The 16274-nt window shown below is 42.2% G+C and overlaps 1 protein-coding gene across 1 annotated transcript in view; it reads right to left on the minus strand.

Moving 5' to 3' along the window:
- CADM2 (cell adhesion molecule 2) overlaps nucleotides 1-16274 on the minus strand; it is a 721403-nt gene that overhangs the window by 197315 nt on the left and 507814 nt on the right. Inside the window, exons 3-4 of the mRNA XM_084843493.1 lie at nucleotides 14951-15103; nucleotides 8771-8908 (exon numbers count right to left, since the gene is read on the minus strand). Of these exons, the coding sequence (XP_084699619.1) occupies nucleotides 8771-8908; nucleotides 14951-15103 (291 nt within the window). The remainder of the gene's footprint in view (nucleotides 1-8770; nucleotides 8909-14950; nucleotides 15104-16274) is intronic.

Consider the following 16274-nt stretch of genomic DNA (forward strand, 5'->3'; position numbering starts at 1 on the left):
ATCGTGACATTGGGCTTAAGCCCGTCTGCTCAATTTGCAAAAAGTAAAGATTTTAATATGTTTAATGCTGCATTTTAAAATTATCTCCATGTTTTGTAGCTGCTCAGTTATTTCTCTTTTAAATGCTGTATTTTTTATGCTGCTTTTAAAAACATACTTTTCAGTGTATTTTATTATGTGGTTTTATCATTGGTTTTATGTTTGTGTTTATTATGTATATCCACCTGAGAGATTTGGCCATAGGGCGACTCATAAATTGAAAAAAATGAAATTGTGCCCTCTTTCAGGGCCGTCCCTACCATTAGGCAAAACAAGGTGGCTGTCAGGTGGCAAATGCTGGGAGGAGGCAGCAAGGTGTTGCTGAGAACTGTGTGCCATGTGGCCTACCCTTCCCACCCTAAGGTAGCCTGCTGCCTTCAGGCGGAAGAGCTGTCCCATTCTCAGTGCTGAAGAAAGATTCAAACACTAGTCCAGTCACCTTCTGTACATGGACTGGGAGGAGGAATGTTCTCCATCTCAGGTAGCAAAATGTCTTGAGCCAGTCCTACCCTTTTTAGACAATTATAAAAATAGAATTTCAGATAGAAAAGGGTGCCCTAGTGTCACACTTTTGGCTGCTGAGCCAGAAGCTCTCTGTCCTGATTAAGTGTGCTCATCATAAAGTTCAGTATCTAAGATCAACATTGCAGTAGCCTCTGGTGATGAGTAGGGATGTACGAAAGGGACTTACCTTGTCCCGCAGCTTTTTTTGCGGTGGGGGGGAGGCGCTTCGCTTCTCCCCCGGAAGTTCATGCGAGGGGGGGGTGTCTTCCTGCCTCGCCCGGCCGAAATTCAGGCCAGGGGGGAGGCTTCTTGCCTCGCCCAGCCGAAATTCAGGCCGGGGAGAAGCGCCCCGTCTCCCCATCTGCGAACTTCAAAAGAAAAGTAAAAAAAAAAAAAAGCCCCATGATAGGCTACGTGACGATTAACGTAGCCTATCACGGTTGACTTTGCAAATCTAGCCGTGATAGGCAACGTTAATCATTACGTAGCCTATCACAGGGGCGTTTTTTTTTTTTTTTTTTACTTTTCTTGTAATGGTGGCGGCAGCAGCCGGTCAAAAGACCGGCTGCCACCCCCGCCCATGATGAAGACCTGCCGAACCGCCGCTGGGACCCGCCGCCGGGAGCAACATTCGTAAAAGGTAAGTCCCATCCCGGCGGGGGGGCGGGGGAGAATTTCTCCCTGAATCTTCGGAGGACCGAATGCGTTGGCACTCGGCCCCCCAAAGGTTCGGGGAGAAATTCTCCCCCATCCCTAGATGTGCTATCCTGTCTGACCAGCATACTGGAGTGTAAAAGCAGACAGAAATAAAAAAAAAGCAGGAGGCTTTTTTTTTACTTTTCTAAATCATTTCTTCATAGGGATGGAGGGGAATTTCTCCCCGAAACTTCAGGGGGGCCGAGCGCCAACGTGTTCGGCCCCCCAAACAAGTTTCGGGGAGAAATCCTCCGCACCCCCCCCCCGGGATGGGACTTACCTTCGCCGAATGTCCCTCCCAGCGGCGGGTCCGGCCGGCAGTTCGGCGGGTGTTCGTGCGGGGCGGGAGCGGCAGCCGGTCTTTCGACCAGCTGCCACCACCGCCATTCCAATAAAAGAAAAAAAAATGCCCCCGTGATAGGCTACGTGACGATTAACGTAGCCTATCACGGCTAGATTTGCAAAGTCAGCCGTGATAGGCTACGTAAATCGTCATGTAGCCTATCATGAGTGACTTAAAAAAAAAAAAAGCGCGTACAGATAATGGCGGCCCCCATAGGGAGCCGCCATTCCCATTCCTTATTTGGTCGCTGTAGTCTACGGCGACCAAATAAGGAACGCGAATGGCGGCTCCCTATGGGGGCTGCCATTAGCGTACGTGGTTTTTTTTTTTTTAAAGTCACCCATGATAGGCTACGTGACGATTAACGTAGCCTATCACGGCTGACTTTGCAGATCTAGCCATGATAGGCTACGTTAATCGTCACGTAGCCTATCACGGGGGCGTTTTTTTTTTTTAAAAAAAACTTTCGAGTTCAATGTTTTTGAAAAAAACTTAAACATAAAAAACATAAAAAAAAACTTAAAAAAAAAAACATAAAAAACATAAAAAAAAACTTTCGAGTTCAATGAGTTTTCGAGTTCAATGGAAAGAAATCGAGGAAAACAATAGAATGGGAAAGACTAGAGATCTCGTCAAGAAAATCGGAGATCTCAAGGGAACGTTTTGTGCAAAGACGGGCATGATAAAGGACAAAGAAGGCAGGGACCTAACAGAAGCAGATGAGATTAAGAAGAGGTGGCAAGAATACACAGAAGAACTATACAGGAAAGATCTTCATGTCCCTGATACCCATGATAGTGCGGTCACTGAACTTGAGCCGGACATCCTAGAGAGTGAAGTCAAGTGGGCCTTAGGAAGCATTACTAACAACAAAGCTAGCGGAGGTGACAGCATTCCAGCTGAGCTATTTAAGATCCTAAAAGATGATGCTGTTAAAGTGCTGCACTCAATATGCCAAAAAATTTGGAACACTCAAGAGTGGCCACAAGACTGGAAAAGGTCAGTTTACATTCCAGTTCCAAAGAAGGGCAATGCCAAAGAGTGTTCAAACTACTGTACAATTGTGCTCATTTCACATGCCAGCAAGATTACGCTCAAAATCCTACAAGCTAGGCTTCAGCAGCATCTGAACCGAGAACTACCGGAAGTACAAGCTAGGTTTCGAAGAGGCAGAGGAACTAGAGATCAAATCACCAACATTCGCTGGATCATGGAGAAAGCAAGACAATTCTAGAAAAACGTCTATTTCTGCTTCATTGACTACGCTAAAGCCTTTGATTGTGTGGATCACAACAAACTGTGGCAAATTCTTAAAGAGATGGGAGTACCAGACCACCTTACCTGTCTCCTGAGAAACCTGTACGAGGGTCAAGAAGCAACAGTAAGAACCGGACATGGAACAACTGATTGGTTCAAAATTGGGAAAGGAGTACGACAAGGCTGCATATTGTCACCCTGCTTATATAATTTATATGCAGAGTACATCATGAGAAATGCCAGGTTGGATGAATCACAGGTCGGAACTAAGATTGCCGGGAGAATTATCAACAACCTCAGATACGCAGACGATACCACCCTAATGGCAGAAAGCGAAGAGGATCTCAAGAGCCTGTTGTTGAGGGTGAAAGAGGAGAGTGCAAAAGCTGGTTTGAAACTCAACATTAAACAAACGAAGATCATGGCATCTGGCCCCATCACTTCCTGGCATTTGGAAGGGGAAGAAATGGAAGCAGTGACAGAATTTATTTTCTTGGGCTCCAAGATCACCGCAGACAGTGACTGTAGCCATGAAATTAAAAGACGCTTGCTCCTTGGGAGGAAAGCTATGGCAAACCTAGACAGCATAGTAAGAAGCAGAGACATCACCTTGCCGACAAAGATTCGTATAATCAAAGCTATGGTTTTCCCAGTAGCAATGTATGGCTGTGAGAGCTGGACTATAAGGAAGCCTGAGCACCGAAGAATTGATGTTTTCGAACTGTGGTGCTGGAGAAGACTCTTACGAGTGCCCTGGACTGCAAGGAGGTCAAATCAGTCCATCCTAAAGGAAATCAACCCTGAGTGCTCCTTGGAAGGACAGATACTGAAGCTGAAGCTCAAATATTTTGGCCACCTAATGCGAAGAGAAAACTCACTGGAAAAGACCGTGATGCTGGGAAAGATTGAAGGCAAAAGGAGAAGGGGACGGCAAAGGATGAGATGGCTAGATAGCATCACCGAAGCAATGAATATGAACTTGAGCACACTCCGGTAGAGAGGAGAGGACAGGAAAGCCTGGCGTGCTATCGTCCATGGGGCCATGAAGAGTCGGACACAACTTAACGACTGAATAACAACAACAAGACTGAGGTGTCTAGACATACAGTCAGGGCCAGAAATATTGGAACAGGGATAACTGTTTTGGCAGTTGGCCTCTGTACACCACCACATTGAAGTTGAAAGGAAAAGGAAACACACCCAGATGGGAGCGAAGTCAGGACTTTCAGCTGTAATTCAAGGGGTTGGACAAAAGTGGGGTACTAACCAGTCAGGAAGTACAGCCAGTGGCATACATACACCCATCGTTGGTGGCTCATAAGTAATGGAACAAACCAACATCATTTCAAACTGAAGGATCACCTTTAATAGCTGAATGAAAATCCTTTGCAGTCAATGACCGCCTGAAGTCTGAAACCCATGGACATGACCAAATGCTGTGTTTCCTCCCTCGAGATGCTTTGCCAGGCCTTCACTGCAGCTGCGTTTAGCTGCTGCTTGTTCACTGGTCTTTCTGCCTTCAGTCTTGTCTTCAGTAAGTGAAAAGCATGCTCTGTTGGGTTGAGATCAGGTGACTGAATTGGCCATTGCAGAACATCCCACTTTTTTGCCTTGAGAAACTCTTGGGAAGCTTTTGTTGTATGTTTTGGATCATTATCCATCTGCAATATGAAGCGGCATCCTATCAGTCTGGTGGCATTCGGCTGAATCTGAGCAGAAAGTATAGCCCTATACACTTCAGAATTCATCCTGCTGCATTTGTCAGCAGTCAGGTCATCAATAAACACCAGTGACCCGGTTCCATTGGCAGCCATACACGCCCATGTCATAACACTGCCTCCACCATGTTTGACAGATGATGCGGTATGCTTTGGATCATGAGCTGTTCCTTTCCTTCTAAAGCCTTTGACTGTGTGGATCATAACAAACTGTGGCAAATTCTTGATGGTATGGGGATACCAAGTCATCTCGTCTGCCTCCTGAGGAATCTGTATAACGACCAAGTAGCAACGGTAGAAACATGAACTATCTCAGATATGCAGTAGAATATGCAGCATATCTGAGATAGTAGAAACATGAACTATCTCAGATATGCAGTTGATACCACTTTGATGGTTGAAAGCGAGGAGGAGTTGAGGAACCTTATGACGAAGGTGAAAGAAGAAAGTGTAAAAGCTGGGTTGCAGTTAAACCTCAAAAAACCCAAGATGATGGCAACCAGCTTGACTGATAACTGGCAAATAGAGGGAGAAAACGTAGAGGCAGTGACAGACTTTGTCTTTCTAGGCGCAAAGATTACTGCAGACGCTGACTGCAGCCAGCAGATCAGAAGACGTTTACTTCTTGGGAGGACAGCAATGACAAATCTTGATAAAATAGTGAAGAGCAGAGACATCACACTGACAACAAAGGTCCGCATAGTGAAAGCAATGGTATTCCCCGTAATAACCTATGGCTGAGAGAGCTGGACCATAAGGAAGACTGAGCGAAGGAAGATCGATGCTTTGGAACTGTGGTGATGGAGGAAAATGCTGAGAGTGCCTTGGACTGCAAGAAGATCAAACCAGTCCATACTCCAGGAAATAAAGCCAGACTGTTCACTTGAGGGAATGATCTTAAAGGCAAAACTGAAGTACTTTGGCCACATCATGAGAAGACAGGATACCCTGGAGAAGATGCTGATGCTAGGGAAAGTGGAAGGCAAAAGGAAGAGAGGCCGGCCAAGGGCAAGATGGATGGATGATATTCTGGAGGTGACGGACTCGACCTTGGGGGAGCTGGGGGTGGCTACGGCCGACAGGAAGCTCTGGTGTGGGTCCATGAAGTCACGAAAAGTCGGAAGCGACTGACCAAATAAACAGCAACAATTGCTATATTCAGGACACTTCCAGGTGGGAATATGTGATTTTTCTCTCCAAAAGCTAAAATAAGGGAAATTAGTTGCCTTGTGAGCATTAGAGTGGCCTTGCCTTGCTCTCCCTTGTGAGAATGAGACTATCATTGTGAAAGCTAGTACTGAATAGGGATGGCGGAGAATTTATCCACAAATCTCGGGGAGGCCGAATGCCAATGCATTCGGCCCCCCGAAATTGGTGGTGAAATTCTCCGCCCCCCGCCCCCCCCCCGCGATGGGACTTACCTCCCTCAAATGTCCCTCTCGGCGGCGGGTCCCGGCGGTGGTTCGGCGGCGTTTTGGCGGGGGCGGGGGCGGCGGCCAGTCTTCCGACCAGCTGCCGCCGCCGCCATTACAAAGTGAATGTAAAAAAAAACCAAACCCACACACACGTGATAGGCTACGTAACGATTTACGTAGCCTATCACGGCTAGATTTCCAAAGTCAGCCATGATAGGCTACGTAAATCGGTACGTAGCCTATCACATGTGTGTATTGTTTTTTTACATTCACTTTTTAATTTCCCGGCCGGGAAGACGGGGCGCCTCCCCCCCCGGCCTGAATTTCGGCCGGGTGAGGTGGGGCGCCTCTCCCCTCGGCCTGAACTTCGGGGGGAGAACTGAAGCGCCTCCCCCCCACCGCGAAGCAAGCTGCAGGACCAGGTAAGTAACTTTCGTACATCTCTAGTACTGAATTCAGCCTTGCTTATTAACTGAAAATGACAAGTTTCTTCCTTTGGCTTGAAGGAAAATGCTGCAGGTGAAGGCAAACTTTCTATCTCCTGTTCCCCTCTCCACTTGACCACATGAACTTAGGTACATTTTTCGTCCGATGGAATTAATATTTTTGTCTCTTCCTGATACTATTCTCTAATCTAGATTTTAAAATTTATCATGACATGGATGTTAAGCAGAACACACACAAAAAATGAGGAAATTTCCTTCAATAGTGACTGCAATCTTTTTAAAAATTATTTTCATTTCTTAAATTCTGTATTTACTCAGTATGGGAGAAAGATTAATAGTTGATCTTCTTACTTCTATAACTTTGTTTGGAGAAACTTCATGGCTAACTAATGCCAGGCAACTTGGACATACACAGATTCTAATGGAATATTGTAAGGGAAGAACTATTTGGAAGCTTTCTTGAAAAGGTGAGGTTCAGAATTATAGCACCAATGCAATATGATTACTCAAGTTTCTGGAAGTGGACAGAATAAGAATGAAATGGCAAAGCAAATGGAGACTCAAGATGACATAAAACAGCATTTTGTATGTAATTTGTTTTAAAAAAGCAATATTATCAATGTAACCACTTTAAAGCAGAGTTTGTAAAAACAAAAACACTGAATCCAGAAAATTAAAATCTTTTCCCTTACAACATGTGCCTGAGTCAGTTATTCATAACCATGTACGTGTTAAAACTTTTGGAAATGCAATGTACAGAATGGGATTTGTTCACGCTGGCAGTTCAAATACCAGTGCTTCTCAAAGAGGTAATGATGATATTTATTTATGAACAGGGTCAGACCAAGACATTTTGCTTCATCAGGTGGATCAACAAAATTTGTAACCCCTCCCTGCTCCCCAAGTCAAGGTAAGTAGTATTCAAGGCCAGCTATGTTATGTTGGCACCAGAGGCAGAAAATCCCACAAGCGCCTCTCCCCTTCCCTGGCAATAAAATGACAACGATAATGAATTAAATAATTTAACAATTTGCTGCCCCTTTAGAACACCCCAAATCATCTGTCTGTGGAGGCCGCCTCATTCTGCCTGATAGAAGGGCTGACCCAAAACTCTTTCTCTCAATGACTAACAATTTGAGAAGCTCTAAGAGGAGTTGCCCCAACAATAGGGCAATGTTAAGACATACTGAAGGTGAATCCAATGCAGCCTGTGTATATTGGTGCCTTTATTCCATGCAAGTTCTGTATTTACTTGATCATGCAAGCACAACCCCCCCGCCCCCCGCACCCCCAGCAAGGAAATCTATTTTCTGGAAATGCCCACATCAAGCAAATACCCTTGTGCTGTAGAGACCATTCTACAGAGAGGCCCTTACCTGAATCACAAAGGAGGCATGGTTGGTTGGGATGTGGGAGGGGACATTTTTGTGGCCATGCCCAGACTGTGGAACTCCTTGCCACAGGAAGTTTGTTTGGCCCAAACTTGTCTACTGAAGACATTTTTTCATTCTTGCAGGTTGGCTTGCTGGGCTGCAGTGTTTTAATGACTTTCTTATGCAATGATCTGTGTATGATGTTTTCATCGCTTGTCTCTGCCTTAATGCTTTATTATTTTACTATTTTTATGAATTTATTTTGTAATTTTAATCGTAGTCAGCTAGCCTGATTATTGTGATTGCAGTAGAAGAGTGGGGTATATACAAACGTATAAAATAAATAATACTGAGAGTTACAGCATTCCTTTGCTGCAGAGCAAATAAATTAGTCTACTGAGAGCATGGCCAAGACTTTAGGGCCTGCTTTCTGCTACATGGAGTAGCCCAGACAAACCTGTTAAGAAGCGAATAGTAATTTATCTGTAAAGAGACACAACTCCGCCTGAAAGGAGGAGAAGTGGTGTCCCCACCTATCTAAAGTGAGGAAGAAACTGCACTGCATAGGGACATTAAAATGTGGGAAAGGAGCAAGGGCAAAGCCTGCAGGAGCCTGATGTGCTTCTGCTCACCCTGTGTGCTGGACATGTGAGCTGTCAGGCGCATGCATCATTTACTCATGTTGTGTGTATGTCTGGCATTTCTGTGGGAGAATTGTGCAGCACAGGTTAGGCCAGTGGGGAAAACCTGCCATGACCCAGGTTTGCCTCCCCTCTCCCTCAAAAGAATTGGGACATCTATACATATCTTACGAGTGTGAGAAATACTACCTAGTATTTGCTTTCTGAAATTTTTTTGATTGCTTTTTGGTAATCTGCAAGGAATGAAACAGTTACAGTTTTGCAAATCAAATCCACTGATTTGCATGTTTAATTAACAATTGTTTCTTATAAATGAAATATACAATTCCAAACAATACCTTTCACCTCTTTGTCATTCTTGTACCATCTGATATCTGCAGCTGGCTTACTACCAGACGTTTTGCATGTGAGCTCCATCCTGTCACCTTCCATCACTGGTGAAATAAATCCACTAATCTGAGGAGTCTCTGGAACACCTAATGAAAAGCAAACAAATAAATCATAGTGCTGCTAACAAGTTACATTAAAAGAAATTAACTGTGTGGAGATGAAAATGGCACTATTGAGTAGTACAATTTCTATTGGTTCCGAAGTAATATCAGGGTTGATAATAAATGCATGGCTACTAGTCATGATAACTATATATATCCTCCAGTATCAGGGGCAGCATGCCTCTGTATACTAATTGCTGAGAAACATAAAAGGGAAGGTGCCATTGCACATATGCCCGGCTTGTGCTTGTGGGCTTCACATGTAGTTTAAACACATTTGTGGGGGGTAAAATACACCGATTGAGAACAAACTCCCAAGAGATTGGAACTGGCATTTTAAAAGATTTACAGTATGAATATAATGGGGGGAAAGGGCCATAGACTCATAGTAAGCTATACTTATCCCAATTTAATTAGCTAATAATAAGCTAAAATTCACTGATGTCACTCAGTCCTTTCTTTAGAGCACAGTGCGGTTTTGATCAACCCATATGACCATAATTTATATCCTGTATAAATTATGATTTCATGGACAACATAGAAACAGTGAATTTCCATGCAGACCGTGAAATTGGACTCAGTGTGCAGCTGGAGCTCTGGGACCTCTGTGCACCTCAGAAAGACAGGCAAGCAATTGGAGCAAATCTCGATGCACCAACAGGTTCAGAAGCCTGTAAGGTGATGAGTTGCCGGCCTCCGGGCAGGAGAAAGCATATCAAGCTAAGCCCAGCACTTTGCATTTTCCTTGCTTTATCAACCACTAGACTTAGTGTCTACAGAACATTTTTATTATCTATTTGCCAGTGTGGTTTGTCTTTGCATTCTATATCCCCACTCTACCTTTTGGGGGTTTGCCTCCATCCCTCCCAACTACAAATCATTTATCAAATGCCTTCTCATAATTAATAAATCCCAAGTATATGTCTTTATTCATGTCGAGAACCAGTATGGTGTAGTGGCAAGAGTGTCAGACCGGGAGTTGGGAGATCCGGGTTTTAGTCCCCACTCAGCCACAAAAACTCATTGTGTGGCTTTGGGCCAGTCACAGACTCTCAGCCCAACCTACTTCACAGGGTTGTTGTTGTGAGGATAAAACGGAGAGGAGGAGCATGTACACCACCTTGGGTTCCTTAAGGAGGAAAAAAGGTAGCATATAAATGTAACAAATAAATAAATTAAAAAACAATCCCTTTCCTACCCACTCCAAAAAAATACTCTCATTTGAGGGCACTGAGTTATGGAAAAGGATAAAATAGGGATGGAACATGAGGAAGCAAACACGGTAGTGGAGGGTTTACCAAGGATTGAGGTAATTTATAATTAGAAATGGATCAGTTTATTTCTGGTCCATGTTACTTTCACACATCTTCATTCATAATTTCATCCCCTCCCATTTCTGCATTAATCTGCAACTGCTCTTTAAAAATCCACACACAAAAATTGTACTTAAATGCATATTTTAAAATCTATTTTCTCTCAAAAGATGCATTTCTCAAGATACACTTTAAAAATGCATTTTGATACCATTTTTGAGCTGGGAACTGTGCAGCAACATTCGGAAAACAGCAAAATCTGATGGATAGCTGCATTCTGATCTGCACCTTAGTGTGAGAGGTATGGATCAGGTCAGGTCATATCAGAATTCATAGAGATTGAATTCCTCAAGTGTCGCTACTTATAACGTGGTGTCATCGGTCAGTGGTGATAGACATGAAAGATGGATAGGAAGTCTCCAGTGAGTCAGAGATGGAAAAAGGGTTCCAGTGGTTCTGAGTCAAAGAGTCAATGAACTGAAGCAGTAGCACTGCATATAGATACTTGGCAAAGAAGAGAGATAAAGAAAGAAAGGGATTTAGATTATACAAGACAATCATTGTCTTTAGTTTTCTCCCAGAGGTGCTGAGGAATTCTTAGTGAATGTTTCAAAAAAAAAATAACCGGAAGTGTATAAAATCTTCCAGTTGTTTTCCATGTGGTTATTCTAGCACACTAGCACTTCATGTTTGGGAACATGTTCATAGATATCCAATTGACAATATTGCTCATCATTAATCCCAGCTGAAAGAAACAAGCACCTATTTTCTTGTTGGAGTATTCTGCAAAGTTTCCTAATTTCAGGGCAGGCAGTTTCAGCTAGTTATCATGAATCATGTTGGGCTGTTGACCACCAGTTCTCCGTCCAAAGCTCAGCACTGGCTAAGTATTGTGCATTATGCTCATCAGCTCCCACTGAAAGGTCAGATCTAGGTTAAGTATTCTGAATCATACCAAGCTATTGCTCATCAGTTTCCCAGACTGAGTAATGTGCATTGCTGTTGTGAATAATGCTGGACTTCTGCTTCAACAGTTGCCCAATTAAAGGACAGACTCTGCTAGTTATTGTGCTGGACTATTTTTCATCATTTTCCCTCCAAGCAGATCCAACATCAATTTCGCAAACCAGTTGCTTGTTGACAAATGAAATGGCTCATGTTGAAGGGGAAGGATGACAGATCAATGCCATCAGGAGGGAGAGAAAGGAGGCGTAAAGGGTTTTTGTGGTGAACACAGAAGAGTAGAAAAAACGTGTGACATGATAAATAAGGGCAGGATGGATCAAAATAGAAAATAACGGTGAGAAGTAGAAAAATAAAAACAAGAGCCATTGATAATAACAGGGGAGGCCACAAAGCAACAGAGGTAAAATAGGATAGATTATAAGGCACAAGCAGTCAAACAGAGTGCACTAGGCAGAGTGGGCCAACCCAAAGGCCAGACTTCAGAAACAAAATAATGCTCTCACTGTCACCTGGCCCGCAGTATCTAAAATTCTTTATGACTGGAAATGCATCTTCCAGACACAAAAGATGTAACACATGGCCCAATGCAGACTTAGGCAACAGTACAATTACAAAAAGGGGCCAGATCCCACCAAACTTCTTGGTAAAATTGTAGGGAAGTTTTAAATAAATGAAAAAAATATTTAGAATACAAGCCCAAGTACTGTTAATAGGGAGCAAACCCCACTGAATTCTGCGGCATTTACTTCTGAGTAAACATACTCAGCATTGCACTGCAAATTAGCCAAGGTGGTAAGGAATGTATCCCTCATCATCACTTTTATCCTCTTGCTATGAAAGGATAAAAATGATGGGTTGATGCTTTTTTTAGGGTTGTGTTCCTGTGATTCATGGACTTTTTATCACTGGACAAAAGGCAGGTATTCCTGCAATTTTCACTTGCATCATGCCTTATCCTTCAGCTCCTTTACTTCAATCTAAATTCATAGGTTACTGATTATCACTGAGCAATAGTTAACATGAAAGAAACAATGGAATTTTTGCAATACTTTAACTCTCTCTGGGATGTGTGATATCTTATGTTATCCTTAATAATACTGCTAATATTAAAATCTAATAACCCAAAAGAATGAAAAGGTGATTGATATATAGAAATTTCCCAGCTGATTAAAAAGATGGAACAAATGCATTACAGGAAGAAAGATTTTCAATGGATTCAATAATTGCTCTTAAATTACAAAAAAATATAAAACTACAGCTCCATAAATGCCTTTTTAACATTGCTATAGCCTTTATATGGAGACAAAATAGATGATATGGGGCAGGGGGAGGTATATTACCCATTGAATTTAAAGGCCACCTGTTTTTATTATCTTAAGATGTTCTTCTTTAGATTGAAAACTGACCTGCGTTTGTCTTTATCCTGGAATACTCTGTTCTGAGGTGGTTCCCCCTCCCCTTTAACGCCAAACTGGTAAAATAGTCTCAGTGGAACTAGCAGAGGCACATATTTCATATCCTAGGCACAAAAGCAATTCCCTGGCTGGATTAAGTTTAATATTACTGGCACACAGAACATTTTACATCAGCCTTATTAAATTCAACTCTAACCTTACTATATACAAAGAGACAAAAACAGAGGAAAAACTGAAAGAAGGAACAAGAAAGAAAAGGCAAAGAAACATGCGAAACTCAGGGACAACCTCTCAGATCCAGAGATCCTCACGCACAACAGCATCTTATGTATAAGTTGCTATGCAGAAAGATCTTTCCCTTCCCCTGAACAGACAGTCAGTGCTGTAACCTTTCGCAGTGCTAGCATATTGGAGATGGACCTGTAATCAGTCCTCTTGTTCACTATAGATGTCATCAGTCCAATGGTACACCTGCAGTGCTGGAGCACCATGTGTTCTCTCTCCCTCCCTCCCTTCTCCCCCCCCCCATCTCTCTATCTCACACACACACACACACACACACACACAGAGCGAGAGCGCGCAGGATGGCATCCAGTGTCCATGTAAAGAAGTCTGATAACATGTGCAGATTACCCTTTCTGGTTTAAGGTGTCAATTTTATCATATCTTAGGCACAAAGGTGTATCCCTATTTAATTATTTTTAAAAATACATCTTAAGAAATTTTATGAGTATGCTATTGACATCCATAGATACAAACGCTCATGGATTCTCATGAACCTTGCTGTCTCAAATATTTTCTGGGCCATTTAAAAATATTTTGCTTTATAATGGTTCCCTAAGTGCTGTGGAAAACAGCAGAATATTTAGAAGTTAAAGAAGCCAACTATCCCAATGAAAATGTGCACTTATGGAGCAAAAAAACACAATGGAATGCAACAAAATAGACGAGAGGTTCTTACTGTCATTTGGTTTAACGCACTGTTCTTTTTCTTTTTCTCTGCCCTACATAGTATAAGTTGAATTAAGTTCATAATACAGATAATTAACCCTTTGGTCCTTGGATTGTAAAATGTACCGTGTTTGCTTTCAGGAGCACTTCTGTGGGTCTACTGAAGCATTGGAGTTGTCACAAACAGACTCATGATTCCTGAATCAACTCATACAGCAACGTTACATATTCTGAGAAGCAGTGAAAGGATCATGAATTAATAACTTGCACTGCTCATGCTTCTGAGCAATGTGCTTGGTTGCCTTAGAACACTATCTTACACTAGGTCAGACTATTTGTCCATCTAGCACAGTATTGTATACTCTGACTGGCAGTAGCTCTGCAGGATCTTTCACATCACCTAATACCTGATCTTTTTAACTGAATATACCAGGGACTGAAGCTGGGATCTTCTGCATACAAAGCAGGTGCTTTGTCACTGAGCTATGGCCCCTCCTCATCTTCCAAAGGGCAAATTAAGTGAGTTACACATACCCGTGCACCTCTGGTCCAGGAGCTTCACCTCTGCTCTAGGAGCTTCACCTCTCTGGTTTAGGAGATTCACAAATTCACCATTTGTAGATTTCCCAGAAGCTTCAAGTAGATGTGGTAGTCACAAATCTGTTTTGTTTTGGGTTTTTTTTTTGCTAATTTTCAGTAGAAGGAAATAATGGCCATAGTGCATGCTTAAAAAACAGGGCTAGCTTGTACTTCGTTGCAAGAATGATAACAGGCTGAATCTACACATAGCAGTTATACTGTTATCATACCATTATCATACCTATTGGTGCCCACTGGTGTCATGTGTACCAATAGTTACGATAACGGTATGAAAACGGTATAGCTGCCACGTGTAGATTCAGCCCTTCTCTCCACAAGTGCGTGCACTCCCACTTCTGCCTCTTCTTCCACAAGGAGGAATTTGGAAGCTTTCAGTTCTGCTTTTTTGGGGGGGTTTGCGATGTTATCTGAACCCAGACAAACTGTAGTTAATCTTAATTATGGTTAGTAGGAACAAGCCAACTTCAAACCATACTTTATGAAGCTGGCTTGCTGTATTTAACTAGCTTTAACCAGAGTTTAGGGATTGGACAACATGCTAAACTGAGGTTAATCTAGAATAGAAGAGGAAGCTTCTGATCTCCTAATGGCTGCACCAAAAGATGAGAGTAGGGAGCATATGAACCCACGGGGAGGCTAGGCTTGTTCTTGTAACACTAAACCATGGTTTAGAATCACATTCAGACACTGCTATATTCTATACAATCTTCTACCATTCTTAAGAAGTTATAGCAGACATTTTGACTGTTCTCACTTTGGTATTCTCAACATAATATGCTTACCCAGAACAGTGAGGAAAGCCTTGGAAGTCTTGACAGGCATAGTAAATAAAGAACAGGTGTATTGCCCTTCATCTGACAGTGACACGTCAGTGACTCTGATGGTTAGTTCATGCCATGAAGCTCGGAGCAGCTCAATTCTATTGTCCCTCAGAGCTGTAAAGCAAAAACATAGGCATGTATTCAAAACATTCCAATAATAAATGTAGTATCACCATATTCTGTATAACAGGTGTAATATGGAGTAGTCAGAAATATGTTAGGTATAGTTTTTTTTAAAAAAAAAATAGAAATAGTATTGATCTCATATTCACACACACATACATGCATGATGCTTTACAAAGAAGAGGCTTTACAAATTGTAGACAAGGCAACATGAAATAGTGTTAAAAGTCAAATACATAGAAAAACAACAACCCCTCCCCTGCAATTTTACAAAACAACTTTTTTTTTTCTGGGCAGACTGAATTCATTATTACCATAGAACAAATCACAATACACACACTGTCCTTGCACTGAGTAATACACCACTGCGATGGCTAATATTCATCCCACTTGTAGACTTTGTAGCATTTTTAATGGGGGCTTGCTTCCCAAATCAGTTTTTTTTTTAAAAAAAATTCAGTTTGGCAATCCTTGCATTCCAGATCTCCAGTTCAACTGCTGTTGCAGCAGCAGCACCAGGCCATGTTTGGCTCAGGTACTGGTGCCAGATTAACCCATTTAGCTTAAAACAACAAGAATTAGACTGCTTTTCTTATTTACAAATGTGTGTGTATTACTTGGAAACTTGCTTGTTCATAGTCCAGAATGGTTAGCTTATGACAGCTATTTGTTAGGAAGTAGTAGTATCCTGATACCTGGAGAGAGATTTCTTGAGTGTTTGCAGGCCCCAAGAATGGGGATGGTAATATGGATGCACTTGATAAGAGCCCAGAAGTCCAGGGAAGTCTAGCCTGAGCTGCAGATGCATTAGCATTAGGGAAAACAATTGAGGCTGAATTGTAAATCATCATGCTTGAATATTTATGCAAACTTACTTCCATGTATCTATATATCTATATTTATTTGAACAAACTTTTGCTGTAAACCGTGCGCTCAGAGTTGCTTAAAATTTATATAACTAAAAACAAAAACAATATGAAGGCTGCAATCCTATGCATGTTTAACTGGGAGAAAGCTCAATTAAATGTAATGGGACTTACCTCTGAGGAAACATGCATACGGCAGTGCCGTCAATCAACCCAAACAATCAAAGTTAAACAAAATCATCGACAGAACACAGCAACATAAATCCCGACACAGAAGCAGACATCAAAAACCAAAG

Source organism: Heloderma suspectum, chromosome 3, assembly GCF_057233095.1.
Source record: "Heloderma suspectum isolate Gila_16-S chromosome 3, 16-S_ref, whole genome shotgun sequence".
Lineage (NCBI taxonomy): Eukaryota > Metazoa > Chordata > Lepidosauria > Squamata > Helodermatidae > Heloderma > Heloderma suspectum.